General features: G+C 49.4%; 1 protein-coding gene across 2 annotated transcripts in view; it reads left to right on the plus strand.

The window, feature by feature from the left end:
- PLXNA1 (plexin A1) overlaps nt 1-26,576 on the plus strand; it is a 507,337-nt gene that overhangs the window by 242,021 nt on the left and 238,740 nt on the right. For both annotated transcript variants that reach the window (XM_085624414.1, XM_085624415.1), the window contains exon 4: nt 25,621-25,721. In XM_085624414.1, coding sequence (XP_085480540.1) covers nt 25,621-25,721 — 101 coding nt within the window. The remainder of the gene's footprint in view (nt 1-25,620; nt 25,722-26,576) is intronic.

The following is a 26,576-nucleotide window of genomic DNA, read 5'->3' on the forward strand; positions in this document are numbered from 1 at the left end:
TATGCAAGAAAAGAGATGCTGGAGGCGGGATCTTCAACTGAAGATAAGTTGATGTCTCGAGGAGAACAGTATTCGGTCAGATATTGTTTGAAGAGAAAAGTTCATTTTTTCTGAGGATCATTAAGGATTCAGCTCTTCTTATTTTCTGAATATTCATTTTATATATTCTATATGAATAGGATTGTGTTGGCTTTCGTGTTTCACTGGGATTGGTTGATCGAGTAGTCGAGCCTCGTTCATGGGAGACAGTTCACAGATGAATGCCAATTCATGATAACAGAATTATTAAGCACCTATGAAATATTGTCACACCAGTGTTATTTATTGGGAAGCAATAACACTTTATTAAACACCATAAACTGATTATAGGGTACAAAGCTGAGAGAAATGGTGGTTGTCTCCAGCCCTACCATTCGTGAGATGTGAGCAGATGCGCATTTTAGGTTCGACCAGTATTCGGGGGACTGCGTCTTGACCCAGTTGGACTTTGGCTGACTCCCTCTTACCATTAGGTACTTCTTGAGACTTTAGGGTCGTGTCGCTTGGGCCACGTTGGTGTAGCCGTCTAGGGACAATGGTTCTGAGTTAAGGTGGGGGGCACCTGAGGGACAGTCTTTAAGAGAGTGGGGTAGTTTGAGTTGGGTTGCATCCCCAAAACACTTGTAATCCTAATATTGACAACCACAGGTTGTAGAATAGATTGTCCAAAGCTGGCACCGAGCCATGGATCCTGGGGGGACCGTGGTTTGCCAGGTGCTTGCCCTCTGCACAGTCTGATGGGGTCCGGGGAGTCTCATTGGATGCCTAGGCCCTCGGCTAGGGTGGGTAAGTGCACCCACCAATGTGGATAGAATCTGGGGGTGCAGACCGGTGAAAGGGGTGGGCCTCGGGTTCCGTAAGAAGAGAGTAGATGGAAACCTCGAGTCAAAACAGATGGGGTTGTGGGGGAGGGCAAGAGAATGGGTACATTTAAAAACAATACGTAGGAAGTGAGAATAATCGATGAAAATGAAGGCAGCAGAAGGTAGGAAGGGTGGTCATAGAAGCGCGAGGAACGCGGAGTCTAAAGTCGGATGGAAACAAAGAGAAGCTGAAGGGTTAGTAGGATTGAGCTATAAATGGAGGAGGACCAGAGGAGAGCAATGTCTGAAGCGTGAAAGGAGTGACGAAGCGGAGGATTCTAGAGGCACGAAAGTGAGAATCGTCTGGATATCCTAGGAGGTTGTTGAGTCTGAAAGAAGAGGGGCACTGAAGAGATGACAGAGACGAACAGGCACGTGAGCGTTACAGGCAGTAGAGGGCAGAAGAAAGTACCTGGTGAAAGGTGCTTAATTTGGGGTAGGGTTACACTACTAGCTCAGCCCTGCACGTGCACTTGATTTTCACTTTGCACCAGAGTTTGAGAGTGCGCCCGTGGGGTATGCTGCGTGATGGCTGCCACATTGTGCTGTCCTCAGCTCTTAGCTTGGCACCGCTCTCCCGCATTCAGGATGTCGTGGGTTTGGCACCGGGCTGTGCCAATGCAGCTTGCATCATTGGTGGGTGCCAGGGCACGTTTTCTCTCGCGGCAGCCTTGTATCGCAGTACCCCCCGGTTGGCGCAGACAGGTCTTGCCCCCCCCCTCACAGACAATGGAGGTTTAATGACCCCCGGCTGCCATCCTTACGCGCTAGGTCTCACCGCCCCATACGGCAGATGTGCCAACGAGGGCACTACTCGCTGGAGAGCCGTGTAAGTGCCGTGCGCCCGGCTGAGCTCCAGCCAGCCCGCCCTCGTCGAGGACCAGGCCTCGAAATGGAGTCCAAAGACTGATTGTCCTTCCGCACTCGTTGCGGATCCATCCGCACTTCAGGCTGCAGTGAGAAGCCCTCAGCCCGGCCACTCGGAACGATTACTCGTAATCACCCCTTTGAGAGCGCCTGGAAGCGGGCAGGTGGCCTGCAGGAGCTCGGCCTGGGTGCCAGGTGCTGCATACGGAGAGAGCTCTCCGGCTATAAATTAATTTCTGAAATTCAGAGGGTCCTAAAATATATTCCTAAATCTGTTGCAGAGGGTAATACTGTCTCGCTACATGTACTCACCTGGTTCGGTTGTTCTGCAGGTCAGACGCCAAGGCCGGCCACTGCCTTCACTAACTCAGACTTCCGGAGCATCACAGAACCATCTAAGACTTTGTATTCCTACCTCAGAATATCGGAGGAAGGCTTCTACCAGCAGACGCGACTAGCTGTTTCTAGCCATCAATATTGGAACTTTCTCCCCCTTTACTTGTATATCTGCTCAAAGCACCCCGAAGCTACTTCAAGGGGATATTATACTGCGTATAAAAAACAAAACAAAAAAAAACACAATATAGTATTGATACTTGGAGGTTCTCTTGTTTATTTTCCTGCTGCCACCTACAAGCCGCGCACCTACTTCTGAATTAGTCCCTGTCCAGGTCTGTAGCTCAGACTACCTCGTCTTCCTTCTCTTGAGCAGCGGAGGTAAGGTTCTCGCTCACTTAAACTCATACACACACACAACAAAATAACTCTTGTTGACTGCGCACAGCCCCCTTCTATAAATAAAGACTTGCATTTGTCAACGGCCTCCAGAGGCCAATAGCGGGTGCACCTCCAGTGAAGTGCCGCCTGCCCGCCACACCAGCCCAGAGTAATCCAGGAAGGTAGTTCAGTAGATCAATGCCCCAGTTGTAGAGTTGTGTGTAGTCTTTAACTCCACAGGTTAGGTCTCTATGGTATACCCCCAGCTTTTGCATCGTTCCGAGAATGTTCCTGTTGTCCGCCCTTGACAAATCATTCTAGGCCACCTTTGGACTGCACCAATTGTTAATCGCAGACTCAGTGAATGTGACGATGACCAATGCCTTTATGGGGTGGCCCCTTTGTCAGTGGGTCTTGGTTCTGCGGGTCAATCGGTTGACGCCCGATGACACGGGAGGATGGCTGAGACCTGCAGTCACCCTTGCCATGTATCTACCAGTAGGGTACCTAATAATGCCTGGGTTACATGAGTACTCGAGATTCCACCCAGGTTAGCGGTCTGTGTCCGGTCTCCACCCCGGTCTGTGGAGCAATTTAAAGACGGACGTACATTTCCAGATTTCATGCTCTGCAGCCACGTTCTCACCGTATTACCAGGAAGCGCCTTGAAACTGTTTTAGTTGCAGAGTCTGTGCTATATGGGTGCACACGCTCTTAAAGTAGGCATGTGCACATAGGCAGTTTCGAGCACATCGAGTCATTGAGCTTGTCTGTGTATATCAACAGGTGCTTTAGCCAACTGAGCTATATACCAGTCAGCCAAAGTGTATACACCTGTCCAGCGCACATCTCGGTGGCAATGTGAGGCCTTGTAGTATGTTGATAACTCTATTCGTGTCGGGAACACCTTTACACCCCCTTTCCACCCCTGAACACTGTATGGTGGAAAGCTACTGCCCACGAGGGGCGTGTTCTCCTTTACTCCCTATCAGCGACGCACAGCATACGGGGCAGGCTCCCGCCTGCAAATGGTAATTGTAGGCACAATGCCTCTGCGTGGCTCACACGCGTCTACAATTTGCCTCCATGTTGAGCAGCTCCGAGTTGGGTGCTAGAAGACTGCACTTCTAAGCGCAGCGGTATTCGTTGCAGTTGAGGAACACCAGCACTTGGATAGTAAACGCCTACTTCTAACCACTGCCCCTCCTCCGAGCCTTTTACAGGACCCCAAAACTCTTCCCACATTTGTCACACTGTTAAGCCACTCTACTAACCATATGCAATGAATGGAAAGGTCTCTAGTCTGCTGGAGAGCTGTGTGCCCTCACCAGTGACACGAGGCGCTATACAAATGACACAGAACGTTAAGACGCATGTTCTCATTTTCCAGTGTGGCTGTCTGTACTTGTCACCTGTTGCAGCACCCTGCTGCCAGCGACCAGCTCTAATGCAGAGATCCTTGAGCCGTGACCTTTGTTCCGTTGAACACTTCTTGTGCACGGCATTAGGCTCTGTAGTGCTGTCCACGTTATGTTGATCGCAGCAGAGGGGACTCCGGTGGGAGTACAAACCTTGTGCCCATGTCTGTGCCTCCCGAGCATGGAAACAGACCCTCGCTCCTGATTTGCTTGCAGTGTAGTGAACTGCAGAGTACTTTATTGGCAAGACCGGAGTTATCGGAGTAATCTGTGAAGAACCAGAACTATTCCACTCTCTTGCCTTTCCAGTTTCTAGGCTGTAGTGTAGGTAACTCTTATTCACTGTGTTTTTAGGTAGCGCAATACACATTTTGCTGCCCACGCTGCGGCTTCTGGCAGGTGTCCTTTGATGACACAGCTTTTCTTTAGCTGTACTAGCAAAGACTTCCTTCTCTGTAACTCTGGCAAAGTAGGTGTCGTCTTTGTAGGCTGGGAGTCGTGGCCTATGGCATTGATGGGGAGCTTGGTCTATCTCTTCGTAGGCAAAGGTGCCTTTCAGTCTCTTCCAAGTCAAATTCTACACTCTTGGGTATGACTTGAGCGGCCAGGTTTTTATAGTCTGTCTGTTTGGTGAGTGTTTTGCATTTTTCTCTGCTGTGAGGTACTCTACATTATTAGTTTTTTTCCCCCCCCAGTGCAATCTGTGGCTTTTAAGCACATAGTGATGTTCCAGGAGTATCTCTCAGGCCCAGCACACTGTGCAGCTCTGCCTTGGCGTAGATGAGCGTCTTGCCCAAGGCCACGCATGGCGTAAGTAGGCCTTCTTGTCGCCACCAGAGGTGTGCACTGAACTTCTTTAAGGCAGGCTCCAGTCTGTATGTCTGCCAGATTTCCTGCTTTTCATGCGCCACTGGTTTTAAAGGTCCATTTTGGCCACACTGAAGGACACGGACTACCGACACAGAAGCATTAACAAGCTCATTGTCCGGCGTGTCCTGTTTATCTACACTGGGCAAACATCCGGCAACCTAAGGAAATGCCTTTCTGAGAAGTCTGTCCTCTTCGTATGTCACAGCTGCAAAAATAAGCGAACAATGTCCTGTGCGTTGTCACTTTTTAGGTCTAGCTGAAGAGAGCTTAGTCTCGGGGAAGACCTTTTGTTACTATTGCAGAGGAAAGATGCTCTGATTGCCCCTTGCATTCCATCTGCTTTTGCTGTCCATTGTATGCTTTGCTCGCGTGCTGCCAGAAAAGGGCGTGTTTAGCATGGGAGCACTACAGGGGGCAAAAATAAGTGCAGTGTGATTTAAATGGAGGTTGCAGTGTGGCTCTTGTGAAACTGTGCAGTCTCCCACTATTTAATCATGTGTAGACCCGTAGGCCCTTATACAAGCACCTACAATATCTTGTGCACAGCCACAAATTTGATACCCCTTGTACTGCACTGTCACCTTAGCGTGCGCACCGGAGATAGCTTGGGTACGTCCATCATCCCATGTGTTTCTTGTGTCGATTTGCCAGACCATGTGATATTGCCTATAAAGTCACCAGCCCATACTATATTCTTTGTACCAGCTCATGTGATACTGTGTTTATACCGAAAAGGCCATACTATGTGCATTGTACACCTACTAGCCTATGTGATATTGTCTACACTACAGGAACCAGTCCACACTACATTGACTGTACAGTCATACACCGGTGGGATAATGTGCTTATACTTATAAGCCCGTGAGATATTGTTTTTACAGTCGCCAGCCCATTGTATTTCGATTGTACCAGGCCATGTGATATCTGAATAGCCAGCAGCCCGTTATTTGGCCATTCTACAGACACTAGACCATGTTATGTTATGTGTAAAGCCACAAGCTCACAATTAATCCTTCCATCCCATATGATATTGTGTGTATACCCACAAGGCAATACTACATCCATTGTGCACCTGCCAGCGCCTGTGAAGTGTATAGCCGCAAGCCCATTCTAAAGCCCTTGTACACCTGTCCGCCTCCGTGATAGTTTGTATACAGCTACCAACACATACTATATCCATGGTACCAGCTTATGTGATATTGTGTGTATAGCCACAAGCCTCTTATTGTACACCCACCAGCCTATGTGTTCTTGTGTCTGCAGCAACCGGTCCATACTACATTGATTGCACAGTGACCCGCTAATGGAATATTCTGCTTATAGCCACTATAACGTGGTTATTGATTGGGCAATCGCCAGCCCACAGTATATCCATTGTACCAAGCCCTGTGAGATTGTGTGTATAGCCACAGGCCCAAACTCCATCTGTGAGGCACCCACCGGCCCTTGTAAAGTGCATACCCACCGGCTCATGTAAAGTGCATACCCACCGGCTCATGTAAAGTGCATACCCACCGGCTCATGTAAAGTGCATACCCTCAGCCCATGTAAAGTGCATACCCACCAGCCCATGTAAAGTGCATACTCACAAGCCCATGCTCTAGCCCTTGTACACCTGTCGGCCTCCGTGATACTTTGTGTGCAGCAACCAGCCCATACAGTGTCCACTGTGCAGCTAACCGCTGATGCACTATTGTGCGTGTGGGGCCTCCATCCGTAGTATATTTGTTGTACAGCCACTAGTCCGTAGTGTGGGCATTGTACTATCACCAGCCCATACTGTGTGTATAGTCACAAGGCCATACTATATCCATGGTACCACCATCCCCCAAAGGGATATGGTGTGCATAGTCGCCATCCCATATTGTATTCATTGTACAGACACCAGCGTCCGTGACATTGTGCCGGCCACACCAGACACCCTCTGCATTATAAAGGCACCAGCCCACCCTAATGGCCCTGCCCATGTGCTATTGTGTGTACACCCACCAGGATATAATTTATCAATTGTACAGTCACCTGCCCATGTGATATTGTGCGTGCATACCAACCATTACAAGTTGCTGCTGTACATCACATAAAACATTTTGTATACCAGCTCCGGTCCATACTAGAGTGTTGTATTGAGTTATTTAGAGTTATACGCAGGGCTTCATACTTTTTCAATGAATGTGTAACTATTCAAGCAGTTTGTGTCCAGGGATGTTCCTCATTACATATAGCCACTGTACAGCCACGTGCCTATGTGAGATTGTGTGTACAGGCTCCATCGGATACTGTCATTTGTAAAGCCTCCATTCCATGCTATATCCATCTTATAGCCACCAGCCCATATTATACCCATGTTCTAGCCACACACCCATACCATAACCATGTTATGGCCAGCAGTCCATACTATAACCTTCTTCTAGCCACCAGCCCATACTTTATCCCTGTTCTAGCCACCAGCCCATACTATATCCGTTATAGCCATCAACCCATACTACATCCCTGTTCTAGCCACCAGCCCATACTATATCCCTGTTATAGCCACCAGCCGTGTTATATTTCTGTTATAGCCACCAACAAATGTGATGTCACGTGCAGCCTCGAGTGTGAGTGGCATTCCCTGTCCTCCCCATAGTGGCACGTGCCTTTGTTCCCCCTCTTCCCTAGCAGTAAACGCGGGCTGGACACGTTGATTGCTGCGTGGGGTCCTTGGGACCTCCCCAGCCACGCTCGGGATTCACCGTGGGAGAAACGCTGCGTCAGGACCACCTCCCACCCGGCGTCCACAGTCGGCTTAGCCAATAGAGCAGCAGCGACCTCTGACCCCTGGCGCCCGCCGCCGCGCGAGGATGCGGTTGCTAGGCGAGGGCAGCAGGATACGGTGATGGATGTGCGTCTGCAGCGCGCCGGATCCTGATGCTAATGAGGCAGGGTTTGTGGGCTGGAGGTGGGAGCAGGGGCTCTGCTCAGCCATGCGACAGCGAGGCGTGTGGCATGCTGAGCCGGTGTGAGATGGCGGACCCCCGGCGGGTGGGTTCGTAGAAATCTGCCCTGGGGCACGCAGTGCGGTAATCTCAAATTACTCGCGCTCATTTGGTCCAGTTTTTTTTGCTTTTGTTCTGTGACCCGTATCCATGATGTTATAAGTGAATAAACAGAACTACAAGTCCCAGAATGCACAGCTTAACCTGACCGGAGTGAACAATCTCTGCTAAAACCGCGAGGGCTGCATTCCATTGAGAGTCCCTTCTTGGGTTTACCCAGTTCCAGCCACCTCGGACCCACATTCTTTGCCAGCAGTATTCCAAGACCGAACAATCCGAGCCATCAAATTAAGTTTTCTTGCAGTTGGAACGAACACTTGCTTGACCTCATGCTTATTAAGTGAGCTCTATCTCCACACCCTTTCAATCGCTCCCTGCTGCTGCCTTTCAAAGGATATATACAGGTTCTTATTCCTCAGTATAACAACGTTAAACTAAGCAAGGTTCATAGCGGCAGCTTTGTACCGATGTTTGTAAATTCTAGCCAATCTCAAGCGTACATATGTGTGAGATTCAGGCTCAGAAAGCCTTTAAGGGGTTGTCAAATAATGGAAGCTTGGGGCTAACTCGCGTGGTACGACATACTTATTCCACAACTTCATGGAAGGGAAGCTTGGGTAACTTCTTGAAAGCATGCAAGCTTTGACCTATCCTCCAAGAAGGGAAGCTTGTCTCAGTACTCTGGAGGTTTGCAATCACTGGCCTATGGCATGGAGGAGAAGCTCCGGCTCAGTGAACTTTTCAAATCCTCACCTGTGGCGTCTAACGAAAACTTTCCCCATTTCTCTTGGTCTCCTCTTATCAAAAGGAAGCTTGAACTCACTCTGAACACATGGGACTCTTGGCCTATCTTCATAAAGGGAACCTTTTTGTAACTCTTGAGTATACAGCAGCCACGTCATATCCTCATAGAAGGAAGCTTGAGTAGCAGGAGTCATGGGCGTCATGGAAGAGAAGCTTGGGTAACTGAAGGTATGGGAGTCATGTCTGATCCTCATGGAGGGAAAGCTTAGGTAACTCTGAAAGTATGGAAATCATGTCCTATTCTCATGGATGGGAAGCTTTTCTTATCCCTCAGAAGGTAAAGGAGTCATGTTCGATCCTCATTGGGAGGAAGATTGGGTAAATCTGACAGTATTGAAGTCATGTCTAGTCTTCATGAAGGGGAAGCTCTACTTAACTCTCAGAAGATGTGGCAGTTGCCCTATCCTAATGGAGGGAAGCTTGGCATAACTCTCTGAAGATATTAGATTCATGAGGTATCTTCATGGAAGATTTGCTTGGGTAGCGCTGACATTGTAGAAGTCTTGCCCTCTTCTCAGGAAACACAGGCTTGTGTAGCTCTCTAAAGTGAAAGACTCCTGGTCTATCGTCATGGATGAGAAGCTTGGCCTAACTCTCTGAAGATGTGGGAGTCTTGACCTATGGCACTGATGGGATGCGTGGGTAACTCCTGGATGTATGATGGTAGAAGTCACATCCCATGCTCTTCAGTCCTGTGACATCACAGGAAGTGATGTCAGATGATTGCTGTGAAGTGTGTGGGTGTGTGTGTATGTTTTGTTTGGTTTTTAAGCCATCTTAACAGAAAGCTGGCTAATGCAAACTGACAGCGAGACAGACATTCCACTACCGACTATAGACTTTGTCACAAGCGGTGCAAATAGCCAGTGGGCAGTGGCGGCTCCCCCATTTGGGCGTGGGGGCGTCGCCCCACTGCTTTTTTCTCGCGGTGCGAGAAGGCAGAAAAATAAACGGTAAAAACTACCATTATGTTTCTGCCTTCTCGCATTGCGTGAAAGCAGAAGTGCCTCTGTGCCTGGTTGGGGGTGGGCGGTCTTGGTCGAGGGCAGGGGGGGAGTGGCTTACCCACTGTTGTGGGTACTGATCGTTTGGCCGGCTCCAGGGCTGACCAAACGATCAGTACCCACAACAGTGGACAAGCCACTCCCCCCTGCCCTCGAGCAGGACCGCCCACGCTCCATTGTTCTCTATCCAGATAAAATGTCCCGGCTGGGGCGCTTTCCTCCTGCGCCTACAATCACGACGATTGGCTTGCGTAGGGAGGGAAGCTGGCTGCTTCCGGTTCCTGCAGCAGGAACACGCCGACCAGTACAGCGTGAGTCGTGACCGGCCAGCAGCGGAGGCGGTACCAGGCACTCAGGTAAGTTTTACTGTCTTTAAATTGTTTAATCCCCCCCCCCCTCCGTGATTCCCCCCCCCCCCTTCCTCCCTCGAGCATACAGGCAACGAGGAAGACTGACCCCCTTTAAAACAGGACCGCACAATGAGAAAGCACCAGCACTGGCGAGAAACACGCGACTCAGTAACAACTGCTTAAATCGGTTTATATCCAGAAAGCTTTTTCGAATGTAGTACCTCCCACCTTCCACACGCCCCTGCCCCATCACCAATCCCTCACAAACATAATATGCTAAAACTATGGGCATAGTTCACCCCCACCCTTAAACACTTCATTAGTTGGAGGGCAGCAGTAATATGGTGGAGGGCGCTCCGGGATGCAGGTTGGACGCCTCTTGTTCAGCAAAGAAACCTGTCCTGGTGTGTTCATTTAAATTGAGGTAGATATTCAGTTAGGTGATGCTCAAGCGGTGAGAGGGGGCGGGGCTCAAGTACAGAGCCATAAATGCAAACAAGGAAAATCACAAATACGTAATCTAATTTCAGTGAAATTTAAACATTAGGGTAAAAATGCAATCATCATTTAGCTGACTGCAACCACAGGCAACACTGATTTTCTTTGTTCGGACTGCTTTTGTGATTATCTGTCTCCAGTGAAGTCCGATATACGTGAAATGAACGTCACTTCTTTATATCTGTGGTGTCTCGTCAATCATTTTCAACTACGTTTTCATTCCCTGTCTAGTGTCTGTAATCAGGCTGCAAAAAGCCTGCAAGAAATAATTGTATTACATTCCAAAGGTGAAGTGGGTAAGCATAGCGTTCACTGTGTTTCCATTTACCAATGCAGCGCAGCCTATACTGTCAAAACGGCATACACGTAGGACCTGACTGACTGGTAAAGGGGCTATTAACTGGTGTGAATGTTTATGTTACTTCTGGCAAAATCTGTGTGCCTTTGTGTTTTTGAATTATTGCTGCTTTGTCAAAATGCAGAGGACAGGTCAGTTGTAAATGTGAAGTGGAGAGCAGACATGACACGTTTTGCGTCGGACTGATGAAGTCAAGGGTTGCTAATGTAATCTGGTGATAGGAGGAGGAACACGCAGTTAGGGTCTATTACAGTGTTTGCATGTGTCAGCGCAAAAGAACAAGGAGTTTGCGTCATTAAACCTTTCTGTGCATTACCTATGGGGATTATCTTTCAAAGGCACTGTAGTACACTCTCCGATACACAACAACTTCGATGGTCTAGTAAAGGTACAATAATATTACTACACAAACATAAAAAGCCCTTAGTGAAAGCTACATTATCTTATGTACAGTTATAGCTCAAAGTCGAGCATCTCTTCACAAGCAGGTAAAGGTAATATCACAATCTCACATATGGGAAAAAATGATACTGTCCTGGATAGAAATTATTGAAAAGCTTGTGTGCAGACACCCTTCTGCCTTTCTCATCTACTGCTGTCCAAATGATTTAAAGGCGCAAAAAAAGAACTTCCCAAATCAAAAAGCACAGCCCCTCCCTGTAATAATAACATATTCTCCCATAACACAGTTGGCGGTGAGAACTTGAGTGACTTAGCGTGCATCACTAGTCGCTCCGGGTGACAACCCTCAGTCCCTCCACCCCTTGCACCCTCATGCATCTCTTTCTCAACCTAACGTATATTATTACTTTTTATATAAGGTTTTAGACTGTCGAAATGTTAAAAATATAGTGCTATTTTATGCTTCTACCTGAAGAGCTGCTGTGCTGAGAATACATTTGTTTGTGGCTTGCCAGAGATTTCTGCTGTTGCGATAACATGGGGGGGTGAGTTTGAACAGAGCAATATATCTTAGTGGTTTGCGTGGAAATCAGTAAAGTACATTGGGCAGTGCACTGACAGGTACCTAGAACTGCATGTTAGATGTTAAAATGTCATTTTATTCGCTGCATTCTGCTTTAAATGATAAACCTTTACCTTTTAAGATGTTGGACGGATGTGTGCGCCTTGAGGCTCTTTTTGCCCAGCGCTTTGTTAACTCTTGCAATGTACCGTGTATGCTAGTCACAAAGGCAAATGATTACCTAAATTCATAACATTTTGTTTTGGAAGGTCAAAGTTCTCCTGCTGTGCCTTGTTTATCAGACGTAATGCAATCTAGAAACATCTGCTTGTTAGCTAGGCTTGATCGCGTATTCTGTTGTTTTTATTGTGTGGAATTTTTATCAATTTACCATAGCAGAGCAGTCATATTTTTTTTCATTTCCCAACGATATGCCATAACTTTGGGAAATGAAAAAAAATATGACTGCACATGGGATTGTGACAGCTGCCTACTTAACCAAGCAGTGGGTGCAGGCAGATTTGAAACAAGCTGTCATGGTTCAGAAAGTCATGGATGGGGGCAGATATTCTAAGAGCTCGTATTGCTCTATTAACTTTCCTGCTTCCTCAAATTTGCTTGAAAATGCACCATTTAACCACTCTCTTTTTCAAAATTTTCTCGGGGGAGATCCCCCAAACCACCCGTAGGTTGTTCGAACTCGCTCGCTGCGCTCGCTCGCCGCGGTGCAGTACGGCAATAATTTTACGTCCCACCACTTTCAAATGTCACCAGCCACCACTGCCAGTGGGAGTAACTGCTGCCCCTAAGAGATGCTCCTCTTTTCAGCAATAATTCTGGGACATGGCATATTCCGATGTTGTTAATTTTTTATACCGAAAAGTGCTCTGATGTGTGTGTGTGCTTTGAAGTACCACTGAACGCTGTAAGTGCTTTAAAACGTCATAGGAACACGCTTCCCCGTGACTTGCCATTGGTTCACCTGTGACACCCCAGCGAGCTCCCTTCATCGCTCGAGTCCCAGGAGCGCATATCTCAGTACAATGTTCTCTAAACTTATAATATTTTTGGAGACTCTCCCCCCACAGACAGCGCTCCCTCCTCCAAGATCTTCGGTGGTGCGCCCAGCGGCCAGCGCCCAGCTGCCCCTAGTGAAGATTTAGCTGGGGGAGAAAGCGTCCACCTCTCTTGTACCAAGACCCTTTAATTCTTTCGAAAGCGATGCAAATGTCAGTTGTATGTACAATCTCTTAATAGATTTAGCAAACAATACACTTCATACTCTGCACCACTTCAAAGGTCGATATGTGTAATGTTTTTTCACCGCCGTATATGATTTGGACGGCGTCCTTTGGCCGCGTGGCTAGCGCTCTGGCTCTTAGCACTACGAATGCGGCGCTTTGATATTTTTTTCCACTCCACGCCATTTTGAAGGCATCTGTTCCTGCTGCGCCTGCTGCTTGTTTGCGGTCCCCCTGGGCTTGCCGAGGAGGCCCGCGTCCTTTCAGGTGCTACATGTGCTGAAGTTGGCACCGGGACGCCATTCTGCGCCGCCACCTCCTTGGCTCTGGTCCGGGGGTCTTTGGCGCGGGGTTTCCAGGTCCCCCCCGGTGGGGTTGGATTACGCCAAGCACGGGAATGATAGCATATGGGCTTTAGCGAGCAGTGCATGTAATCGGAGCCTCAAAGTCAGTGAGAGCTGATCGGGTTAATGCACCTGCTGCCGAGATCTCTGTCCAGCACGCGCATCGCCCAGGCTCGAAGCCCAGGATGCTTGCTCACCCGTTCATCATTTCAGCGTTGAATATTGAGCAGTATTGCGTCTGGTAATAGAGCACCTATTTACAGAGCTGTGAGGCTGGCAGCGAGGACTAATTTAAAAATACAATATCAGTAAGCTGTGCAGACAGCCTGCAGGAAGACTGCCGCTGCGGATGGAAAACACACAGCAATGCCCTGCATCCATGCTCCATGTGGAAGTTTCCTATAAGTTTACAGCCGTGTGCTTTATTCCTTCCACAGAAAAAACATAATGCCCACAGGTTACCTATAGTCCAGTTTTATCTTTTTTTCTGTAGCAGTCAAATTCCTTATGCTCAAAAAAGAAGTTTGGTTACATACGACCACATTCCCTTCATGGCTTTATATATGCTAATGTTATATGGTCTGGTACTTCCTAAATCCCCCTCCTCCCATTAACCAAAAGACCCTTGGGGTGGGGACCCTCCCGGCTCCCGCTCACGTGGGGCTCACCGCCACCCTTTCCCCCAGGCAACAATCAAACAATTCAATCACCACCACTGTTTGGATTAAGGGCCGTAAACCCTGGCCGTATTTTATTACATAAAATATTCAAACATTAAAATTAATATTATTTACATTATGTACACAATACGCAGAAAGTCCAATACATTGATGGGTACAAGATGTCAATTGGCTAACCTGAACATGTTTCTAATACATCACCATTCCTATCGTAAGCGAAGCAATGAAGATCATTTCTTTCTGCGTATCCCTGTTCGAGGCTACGTCAAGGTCAGTGAGTGGCGGCCCCAGATCAAGCGAAGTCCCAAAAAACTCCTACAGGAGTGACGTTGCGCAGGAGGGCCCAGCTTACCAGATGGATACCTCCCCCGGGGCCCCCCCTACGCCCTCAACATTAACTCCATAAAGGGGGCGCTGCAATTATGCATCCTTGTGCCCTTGAGCTCATGGGCGTGCGGGGATTGGCCAACCAGCCTACTGGAAGCGAGACTTCCCTTCCGCCCGCACCCTTCCGGCTGTAACTGCCCCTGGAGTTCCATGAGAGACCCTCTGTCTCCCCCTCGGGCGTCCCCATTTGACAATGGTGCTGCCCGCTAAGGACCGAAAACAATACTAACCTATCATGACCTTCCCGCTTGACCAAGGAAAACACATATAAAATAGGACAAAACATATGTCCTGAACATTGAAAAATTAGTTAAGAAAACACTTTTATTTTAACATTACGACAACTCAATCAAATAGACTTCATTACATTACTCCTCCTGAAATGGAAAAAGATAAAACATACAAAATCCCAAAATGTCTGCCTTAGGGGATGGCGGGCGGGGAAAAAGAATCGTTGGGGGCCTCCGACTGAGGCCTTGACCCGTCGTTTAGTCTGCAAAGGCTGGGGAGCGGCGAAAAGAGAAGTTTGGACCGGCTTGCCCTACGTTGACTGTACGCGCAAACCGGAAAGCACTAGAAGTGCTTCCGGTTTAGGCGGGTCAACAACCAATTATGCTGGGGCTAGGGGAGGCCGGGGGCGCCACGTCATCACATATTTTTCATGATTGAATATTTTTTTCACCCAAAAGTTTGGGGATTACCTTTGTAGACCGTAAATTCCAAACTGAAGCGCAGACGCAGACCAAACTGGTGGTGGTCTTGGATTTGTGAAAGATGAAGTGATGGGGTGTTAGCAAAGGTAATGGGCTGCCAATGTTTGTTTGTTTGCCTTCATTCTGCGTCCACTGGTAGACATCTTTGTGGTTCCATCATTAGTCAGCCATTTGTTGACGTCATTGTGCTGCAAACATGGCTGCCATTATTGCGGTCCTTTGGTTGGTGTCACCAGGATTCAGCTGTTCAAGACTACCTTTGGCCAGCCATCGGTGAACATCTTGGTGGAGCAGCCATTGATGGGAATCGCCAGTAAGCTCTTGGGTGCCCCTTGCGAGGTCCAACCAGAGATGGCCTTTATCAGCCAGCCATTGGTAGCCATCCCTGTGGTTAAATCCATTGTACTCATCATTAGGCATCTGTTGGTAGGCATCATCTTGATCCAGACACTGATCTTACCTCCATCCTGGCGGTTACTGTGGGTCCACCCTTAATTACTATTATCTAAAATTGCACCAGCAGTCAGTCTGGAGTGGTCAGGATGACGTTTCGTGCTCTACAAATTGTGTTGGTTACACAGTTCAATGCCAAAAGAGGTTTGCTTATTCGGTTGTTGAATAGCTGCACTTACTTTGCAATTCTGTTAGTTAGCAAAGGTAACATTTGCATATTATATTACAAACAGCTAAAATATTTTTCTGTGCCGTCCACATCCCCTTATCCTAGCACCCTCGGACCTAATTTCTCTGGTTTTCAGACATGAACTTGCAAACCCTGGGATACACGTTGTAGAAAAAAAATCCTTATTCTGCCGAATAAATCTTGTAGCAATAACGAATCAGCTGTTCCTTTTATAGTGTAAGCCGAGGCTGACGTGAGTGTCTCGAGCAGCCAGGCTATCATTAAAACAACGTCTTGCATGCCCAGGCGTGGTTAGAAGTCACATGAATTAGTTTTAGTTTCAATACGTTAGATCCAGGGACAATCTTCTGTTAACCCAGATGGACCTTGGGATGACTCTATATTTGGCCACACACGTCACAGGCGTGCACCCCCTCTTGGCAACAATTCTTTGGGTACCAAGATTCAGATCTTAGCATTTCTTAACAAGCTGAATGCTTAGAAATCTGAACACTGTATGCTGCACCTGTGTAGTATGTGAGATGCCCGTTACTTGCAGAATCTTGGACAATCAGAACATCTGAACACTAAGATGCTGGACATAGAGCTGTTTCCTTAATAACGTGTATGCTTACAGGGCAGCAAGATAGCTCCGTGAGTTAAAGCCCCTGTGGTACAGATCTGTATGCAGATCACAGATGGACAAGAGGCGCTGGTAGAGCCTATGTCCTACTTGTGTACCTCCTGACGTCATTAACATTATTGTCATGGAGCTGGTGACCGTAATGGCGATTAGTTGCTGTGTAGCATTGAATTACCACCACTTTGCAAGTCTCACTCAGTATAAACAAAGAATTCCTAAAGAAAGCCTTGTATCCCAGTATCCGGGCTTCCTTCCCAGCTGCGCAGGGCATCATGGACCAGGTTACTGACGGGCCCTAGGTGCCAAGCTAGTCCTTCTTACAAGTTTACCTATCGGTGGGTTACCATATGTTCAGCAGGGGTATCCCTGGCCCTAAACTAACTGCCAGCAACTGGCACCCTCATTTTTTTTTTCATTTTAAAAGAAAATGATTATTATTTTCTTTGGAATTTGGACCTCCGGTTGGCCGTGCACTCGAGGTGATTGACTATTTTGCCTATAAGGATGGGTTGACCCTCGCAGCGCCCCGTCTCTAAAGCATCATTGGTCCATTTGCAGTCGGCTTTGCACGTGGGGTGCGTTTTGTCTTGAAGTGTTGTTTCTGGTACCAGTGGCTTGAGGTAGTGCTCACCCATGGGTCATTTTAGGCCTTTTGGTCCACAGCATTACCAAACAAATAAATACATCTCACTTTCTTAAAAAGCATAAAAAAATTAGCATGGTTATGCCGAAGGATGAAGTGGGAGGGATACTGAACCTAAAGTAATTCCTACAGGTTTGGTATTTTTAAAGAGCAAACCTCGCTGGCTAGCAACAATGCGCTGGACGAGTGGCCGGTCCCAGCAGGGCACACGGGGCGGCAGAAGGAGGGAGGAGCGCTACAGAAGGCCGCTCTGAGGTTGTGTTCCTGGAAAACTTGAGTTTTCAGTTTCCTCTCCGAGTTGTGGGGGCGGTGGTGCTGTTCTCATGTCTGAGGGGATCTTCTCCCAGATTCTGGGGACCTAGTCTGGGACGCGCTGTCTTCTTGTCTCCTTCCTGCAGTATTTTGTCTCTAATCTGCTGATGTTGGAGCTCCTAATCTGGTGTTCATCTCTAGATATGGTTACTTTATCAGCTAGAGAAACGGTAATCTTGGTGCAGAGGGAAATTATTTGGTCAGCAGGAGGTACCAAACGGTCTTTCAAAACAATAAGCAGATGTTTGTGGAAAAATAGTTTATCATAAGCTGAATTAGGAAGCCTTGTCCACACCGTTGAGTGAGTCTGTTGTGGTCGCATCATCTCGCCCAAGTGCTGAGCAGTGAGGAATGAGTTCAGTATGAGCCCCAACCCCATCCGCTGCTCGAGTCTCGCCATGAGATGGCGCCTTGCGTCCGGGCTGCCTCACGTGGAGGCCCAGTTGACCTCTCCTGCAGCACTCCGCCTGTGCCAGCCCACCTCTTACACTCCGCCTGTGCCAGCCCACCTCTTGCACTCCGCCTGTGCCAGCCCACCTCTTGAAGCACTCCGCCTGTGCCAGCCCACCTCTTGCACTCTGCCTGTGCCAGCCCACCTCTTGCACTCTGCCTGTGCCAGCCCACCTCTTGCACTCTGCCTGTGCCAGCCCACCTCTTGCACTCTGCCTGTGCCAGCCCACCTCTTGCACTCTGCCTGTGCCAGCCCACCTCTTGCACTCTGCCTGTGCCAGCCCACCTCTTGCACTCTGCCTGTGCCAGCCCACCTCTTGCACTCTGCCTGTGCCAGCCCACCTCTTGCACTCTGCCTGTGCCAGCCCACCTCTTGCACTCTGCCTGTGCCAGCCCACCTCTTGCAGCACTCCGCCTGTGCCAGCCCACCTCTTACACTCCGCCTGTGCCAGCCCACCTCTTGCACTCCGCCTGTGCCAGCCCACCTCTTGAAGCACTCCGCCTGTGCCAGCCCACCTCTTGAAGCACTCCGCCTGTGCCAGCCCCACCTCTTGCAGCACTCCGCCTGTGCCAGCCCCACCTCTTGCAGCACTCCGCCTGTGCCAGCCCCACCTCTTGCAGCACTCCGCCTGTGCCAGCCCCACCTCTTGCAGCACTCCGCCTGTGCCAGCCCCACCTCTTGCAGCACTCCGCCTGTGCCAGCCCCACCTCTTGCAGCACTCCGCCTGTGCCAGCCCACCTCTTACACTCCGCCTGTGCCAGCCCACCTCTTACACTCCGCCTGTGCCAGCCCACCTCTTGCACTCCGCCTGTGCCAGCCCACCTCTTGAAGCACTCCGCCTGTGCCAGCCCCACCTCTTGAAGCACTCCGCCTGTGCCAGCCCCACCTCTTGAAGCACTCCGCCTGTGCCAGCCCCACCTCTTGCAGCACTCCGCCTGTGCCAGCCCACCTCGTGTGTGATGTTGGCAGATAGTCCACCTCTCCTGAAGGCCTGGCCTGCACCAGCCCACCTCTGCGATGCCACTGGCAGTGCGGCCCACTTGTCCCGCAGGACTTTCCCATGTCATACCACCTCCCCTGTGTCACTTGCCTGCAGCAGGCCACCCCTCACACAGCCGACCTCCCCGTAGCCCTGGCCCATGCCTGCATCTCTCCTGAAGCTTTGGTTTACACCAGCCCCTCTCCCACAGCGTTCATCTTCGCCAGCCACCTTCCCACAGCGTTGGTCTGCGCCAGCCCCTCTCCTGCAGCGTTGGTCTGCGCCAGCCCCTCTCCTGCAGCGTTGGTCTGCTCCTGCCACCATTCCCGCGTCGCTGACAGCACGGCCCACCTCTCACACAGCCTCAGACTTTACCACTGGCTGTGCGGTCCTGGCTGCGCGGTCCAATTACCCTTTGCGCAAAGCAATATTTCTGACTGACCCGCAGCATCTCATCTCTCTCCCGTGACCTACAGCGTCTCATCTCTCTCCTGTGCTGCCCTCTGCCCTTCCCTTCCTCTACCCTTTACAACTGTAAACATCTATTTATCGCCTCCTATTTTCTCATAACCGCGTTATTATCCCGCTTGATCGCGCCCTGCTACCGGGGCAGCCAGGATAAGTTTTCTTGCCCATTACGGACAGGAAGTGCCCTTTCTGCCTCTCTGTTATATACCCCAACTCTTGGCACCCGAGGTCCTCCTTACATTTTTCAACCCCAAACAGGCTGTTAGTTGGATCTTTAATGGGTGGAATGTTCTAATAGCCTTAGGGCCCTTCTGCCTGTGTCTGCGAATGTCGTCATATATGGCCTCCCCTCTGCACCTCTGCCCTGGTTTGTGCTGCGTCTGCAGTAGATCAGATGTGCACCTTGGCTGAGGGCGGCCCCCGATACATTAGGGCAACACTGGAGAGAGCACAGCATGTCTTCTGTAAGTGACCAATGCTTTGTACCTCACAGCATCCCCGACTTAGAAAACAGCCATCCGAAGCCCTGGCTAAGCTGATAGTAAATGCAAAAATAACGGTCAGTACATCGGATGATGCAGGCGGCCTGTGCTTAATGATTACACTCGCGGCCAATGGCTAGAATTCCTTTTGACCAGTTGTAGATGGTTTCTTTTAGAATCAGTTGTGACATAGGGGATTTTGGGACTTTTGAATACATGTACAAAGGACGCTGGTGTCATAGACGCCAAAGCCTTCAGTCAGTGGCATTTACCATCATTGTAAGCGAGGAGACTTGAAACAAAACGCTGCCAAATGGATCTTATAGAATCCATTTCGAACCTGTCAGCGTTCTGCCAGGGCCAGGATACCTTTAAATTCCGCCGAGGACCTGCGATGGGTCCTTTATTACACAGAAGGTGCGCGGTACCTGCCTGCTGACAGCGCCTGCCATCTCGAGGAGTCCTCACCGCCTGTCATGATTTATAACCGTGGATACATTTTTTAGTTTGCGCCAAATAAAGGAGAAAATGACAAGAGAGCGTGCACCGCAGGTGCGGACATTAGTATGCGAAGCGGAGCGTGGCGATTGGCTGCCTGGCCCGCGCCCTGCAGCAATTACGCTTGAGCAGTTCGGCTGGCGCGTGAGATGCAGGCCCGCGCACGTGGCTCGGGGGCGCCATGTCGGTTTTGCCGCCTGTTTTGTGTTATTTGCCGCCTTGTATGTTGCTGGAGGAGCCGAGTGGTGACAGTCGGCCTTTCCTCGGAGTCTTTACTTTCTCTGCCTGTGATTGATGACGAGGGCCTGACTTGCTGAGGTAGGCAGCGGCGTAGCGCCGTGCCGGAGTGTGACAGTCATTTGTTGGCGACGCTGTGCCCGCAGCCGGTAGGTAAAGCCTGGGAGGTATTCATCATCGAAGGTGACAGTGTGAAGAGTGGGCTCGGCTCGCGGCAGGGTGAGGGGCAGGAGAGCTCATACTGCAGGTGCGTGAGTGAGTGTGATGGGCACTGCGCGGGCATAGCGAGGCGGAAAATGTGGTTTGTTCATTGTGTGACGCTGTAGTTATAGAGAGATGGTGGCACCGTGGTGTCACTGCTTGTGGCATGCTGGGCATGGTGCGAGTAAGCGTGCAGCGTGCACAGAGCGTGTGCAAAGTGTCAGTGGGCATGCACAGAGAGGGTGGGCACGTGACAGTATACATGTACAGAGGCATGGGGTGGGCAAGGTGTCAGTATGCGCGCCAGGCCCGGCTCCAGGAACTTTTATTTGAGTGGGCCAAGGGTGCATTCTGGTGGGCCACTGCTTGCCCAATTTGTCACTTGTATATCTATCAAGGCCTGCTTCCGGGCCCTCCTTTATCTCTTCTTAGTCTTACAAGGCCCAGTAAAACGCACTCTTTTCCAAATCTTTCTAAATGTTATCACTCTCAAAAAGTGTTCTTTTTCCATGTAATGTCCCATTGATGGGAAGAGGCGATTCCTAAGATGGGAGTATCGGGCAAGTGACACTACTCGAGCTCCCTCAGGGAGAATCCCTCTTCATTACTACCTCCACCTGACCCCAGACTCTGCAGCACGCTTCCTTACAGACTTGATTATCCACTTTTCTGCCACCCCTCTTCAGTGCATCTTATCTCACAGCTGACCTTGGGCCCCAGCCCCATATCAGCCACCATCTGGTTCCACTTTCATTATTCCTGGTAAAAAAATTAGTAAAATGACCTTCAAACTTGAAACATTGAATTTAGCAGTAAATGTAATTAGCACGCACTTTAAAGTATGCTCCACAGTTTTCCTAATCACCCAAATGTTAATTAACTAAACGAAAACAGAAATGCCATGACAGGGCTGGCTTTAGTGCAGGTGCAAAAGTCTTTTTTGGGACACCAACAATGACCTCTTTCTCTGTAGATACCTTTACTACCACCCTCCAAAAGTGTCTCTCTGTAGCCCCTCCCCCTCAAGACCTCCTCCTCAGACTCCATCACTACCACCCGCCACTAGTGCCCCTCATTTCTCTGTACCCCCATGACCTCACCTTGGATTCTCTCACTGCCACCACCCTCCACTAGTGCCCCTCATTCTCCGTAGCTCCCCCCAGCCCATGACCTCCTCCTCAGCTTGCCTCACTGCCACCCTCCACTAGTGCCCCTCTTCTCTCCGTAGTTCCCCCCCTACCCCATGACCTCCTCCTCGGCTTCCCTCACTGCCACCCTCCACTAGTGCCCCTCATTTCTCCGTAGCCCGCCCCGCACACCATGACCTCCTCCTTGGCTTCCCTCACTGCCACCCTCCACTAGTGCCCCTCATTTCTCCACAGCCCCCCTTCCCCATGACCTCCTGCTCGGATTCCCTCACTGCCACCCTCCACCCGTGCCCCTCATCGCTCCGTAGCCCCCCCCACCCCATGACCTCCTCCTCCTCGGCTTCCCTCACTGCCACCCTACACTAGTGCCCCTCATCTCTCCATAGCTCCACCCCCACCCCATGACCACCTCCTCGGCTTCCCTCACTGCCACCCTCCACTAGTGCCCCTCATCTCTCCGTTGCCCCGCTCTCATATGCTTTTCATTTGTTGTGTGGCGCTACTCATATCATGGGGTGTCACAGTACTTTACATCGCGCACACATTATACAGAGACGATAAATCAGTCTACGGGGAATGTCACATAAGCCTATGAGGATTACAAGGTGTAGAAATCACATGTCATCCATACTGGTGGGCAGTGTATTTTACGAGGGTTTGGTCTGGAGAAGCACAAACTCAGGATTTAAAGAGTACTCCAGTAGTTGGGGGTCAGCTTTACTGATAAAAATGTAAAACTGCCCAAATAAACTGCCCAGATTCAAGCTAGCCACAAAAGGTGGTAAATCTCTTTTTGTATTTGGGGCTAAGGCCTGGAATAAGCTTCCTCTTTCTATACGATCCTTGTCTCAGGAAACTCAGTTTAGGAGGGTTCTAAAAACATGGTTTTTTTCCCTTACTGATGCAGCTTGCTCAGCAATGGTGTAGATATTTAGCGTTTAGCGTGAATGTGTCCGCCTCTGCCAACTACTTCATCTGGTTGGATTAGCGCCAAGATACTCCTTGGAGTGGTAGCCGCGCTATACAAGTTCACACTACATTACATTACATTTTCACCAACATTAGAATAATGAAAGACTGGAGAAGTTCTAACTATATCACAACACAAAAAAGCGAAGTTTGTATGCAGCTCTTTGATGACAGTTCATAGGGCACTGTCCTTTATTAGGATTGTAACTTCTGAACTGCAAGTAACACGAGGTTCTCTGAGAATAGCAGTAACCCACTGTACTATCAACATAACATTGTTTATCTGCATTTAAAAACTACCAACAGACAAATGATTGCTCTCCAGCAGGATCATAAATCACCAGTTATCTAAACATTTTTTATTGTTGTTGTACATTGGTGGAAGATTCATTGCCAGGGCCAAGGCTCATGTTTGAGTGCCTGATGCTCGCACAGAGACGTGGGGTGGGACTGGTGTTGGTATGCGTGCACAGAGAAGGATGGGCATGTGTCAATATACATGCAGAGAGAAGTAGGATGTGCCTGCTGTCTGTATGTGTGCACAGAGATGTGCGGAGGGCCTAGTGTTGGTATGCATGCACAGAGAAGGGTGGGCACGGTGTCCATATGCACACACCGGGATGTTGGGTGAGCATGATGTCAGTGCGCATCCACCGAGAAAGGTGGGTGCAGTGTAGTATGCATGCATGGAGACTTGGGGCGCTCTTGGTGTTGGTATGCATGCACAGAGACGTAGTGTGGCCCTGGTGTTGGTATGCATGCACAGAGATGTTGGGCGGTCCTGGTGTCGGCATGCGTGCACAGAGACATGGGGTGGGCCTGGTGTCGCTCTATAGGCACAAAGAACTAGCGGCTTGGTGTCCCCGCTGGCGCATAAACAAAGGAGGGATCATGATATCACTGTATGTGCACAGGGAGACCTTGGAGCCAGGCGTTATGCTAGTCTAGGGGAGACAAAGTGGCCAGTGATGGTGTCTCTGCAGTCATGGACATCAGAGGCATCGTGCATGGTGTGACATCACAGGCATAGGCGGAGGGACCCGGCACTGAGAGGGCACGGATAGCCCCGGCTGTTGCTGTGTTCCTAAAGATGGACGTACGGAGGCATGGTTTTGGTGCTGGCATGGTTAGGGGATGCTGGATTGGCGTTACTGTGAGGGCATCGAAAGTCAACGAGTTGGGCATGGTGTGAGTACACGGTGGGTGCGCGTGGTGTTACGGTTCTCAGAGGCAAAAGGCTGGGCATGGTGTCAAGCGCATTTAGGGAGAGGCAGAGACTAGATTTGCTGCTGTTGCGCGCCCGTCAACAAACAAGACTTGTGATATCAATTTGTTCATTTTACTGTCAAATTTGTCTTAAGATGTTGGTTTTAATGGAGTGTCCCTGAGGTGCGGTGTGCAGGGCTGGGGTCACATAGAATAAGTGAGTTTTTAGCTTGCATTTGGGATTCTTGAGCTGCAGGTCCAGGCATACTCCTTGCCAGTCCACGTGATGGACACTGCATCCACCGAGGAGTTTCACTGCCCAGGGCAACCTAAGCCTTCTTGGAGGCTCCGCTCCAGATGGTGCTGGAGCCTGGACTAGCAATCCTGGTCCTGGATGCTTGGCCATTAGAGGTAGGTATGGAGGTCGTCTGACCCGTTTCCACCACTGAAGTTCATCCTTCAGTCTCCACTGTCTGGAAACACAGTGGCAAGGACTGTAGCTGCAAGAGAGGGGAGGTGTTGTCGGCAACTTGGCAGATGCGGCAGGTGCAGACCAAAGCTGCAGGCGAGGGGCTTGCGTGGGCCAGGGCTGCGGGGTAGGTCGGCAGAGGCGGCTTGGTGCAGGTTATATGCTGTGTTGAGTTCAGGTCTGTTTGTGTGGTCGACAAGCATAATGGGTTTGTAGACCACCTGACTGCGGTGGGGCCTGGGGATAGATTCAGAGACTTAAACATTCCCCACCCAGCGTGTCAGGGCAGTGGAGAAAACGACCATAGTTCTGACTAGACTTGGTTTATTCCAGATTTTTTTCCGGGTTGGAATAGGGGGGTTGGATGCACTGCGTATGCCCAGCAGCAAAAACCTTGTAATCCTACTGTTTACTAGTAGTAATTGCTTAAACTAGTGGCCCCGAATAAACAGCAGTGAAGCAGCTGGAAGGCTTTCCATAGCAGTTGCTGTCCCAAAAACTTGCCACCAAATAAATCTCCCCGGTACAAGCCACTGGTTAGTGGCCAACTGGAGTTTTCACGTTTGGAAAAAAAAAATAAAAAAAGTAAAAATAAAAAAAATCATCAAATCATTAAAAACCACATACTGCTGATCCCGTTCCTTCAGTTGACATTCCCAGATTTTGGAAGCCCGCCTCTCCCTCAGTCTAGCTCCAACACTTTCACCTTTAAAAGAGATTTGCCACCCATACCTGTTTCTGGGGACATTCTTTGTACTTGGTTTCACTTGGAAGGGTTTTTGACCCCCTTTTCCCCTAATTTAATGCCCTCTATGTGTTGCTGTATTGGATTGATGGTATTTTTTGTGGTTTTTATTTCGCCTTTCCCTGTTAGTAATTCTATCTATTGCTACGCATTCTGTGAACCTTCAGGAAGCTTCGGGTGTATGTCTAAAAACATAAAATGTTGTGCCCCCATGACATGTTTCAGCTCACCTTGCAATCTCATTAACGTTCGACATTTCGTGTGCAGTGGGCTGTGATTGGGCTGTGAGATGTGTGTCCTAACATATTGTCTCACTTTGCACGTGCTCAAGGGCATTGCGGTTGATGGTGAGTTGGAGGAATGGGCCATAATTCTCTTTTCCCGCTTCTCTTCCTCAGGTGACGAGGGTCCCGGTGGAGAGCTGTGAGCAGTACGTGACCTGTGGGGCATGTCTGGGGTCCAAAGACCCACACTGCGGCTGGTGTGTCCTACATAACACGTGAGTACCTGGCGGTCGCGGGGCACCCCTGGGGCGCAGAAAGACGCACAGCTCGGCATCTGCTGACAGTGGTACTTACTCTTACACTAAAAATAGGCACTGGCTGCACCTGGAGAATGCTTCTTAGCTGCGCGCACCTTGAGAGGTGGGGGGGGGCAATGAAAGGGGAGCTGTTTGCAGTGTAGACAAGCTGATGCTTTTAAAATGAGAAGGTTATTAAGGTCTGTAGAGCTATGCACATTTTAGCTGTTGGCAAATGTGTGAACTCTCCCTTTATGTGTTTTTTTAAAATTAGACTTTAAGTGAAATTACCCGAAATGCCTGTGGGCAGTATATCACTTGAAAATTCTACACCTATCAGTATCAAGCAAATAAAAATCACACAAGATACCAGTAGGTAACTTGTTAGCAGAAAATCTCTTTGGGCCATGGCACATATCAGTTTCACAGTCCCTGAAAGACATTTTCTACTTAATCCAGTCTCCTTTCGTCAGTAAGGTCTATTTTAGGTCTAGGATTGATCAAGATTTTTTGCTTTTACTAAAGTTATATGTATAAAATGGCTACTTTCCTATGTCTCTCGCCAGCCCTCCTCACCCATTGGTCTGTTAATGTCATTCACAGTTTTCTTCCACCCATTAGAGCGGGGCCCAGTGGGTCCGCCCACTTCAGCCATTGGCTAACTTCACTGTGACTGGCTGCATTCTGCCCTTTCACAAGGAGCACATCCACCTACAAAGTAGTCCCCTTACTGTAATGGCAATAGGTGATTTTTGAGTCTGAGATATTCTTGTGATTAGCTGTTTGGTGTAGATTGACGAGAGTCCAGCAGACTCCACAAAAATTACGTTTTGA

The sequence above is a fragment of the Triturus cristatus genome, chromosome 9, assembly GCF_964204655.1.
Source record: "Triturus cristatus chromosome 9, aTriCri1.1, whole genome shotgun sequence".
Taxonomy (NCBI): Eukaryota; Metazoa; Chordata; class Amphibia; order Caudata; family Salamandridae; genus Triturus; species Triturus cristatus.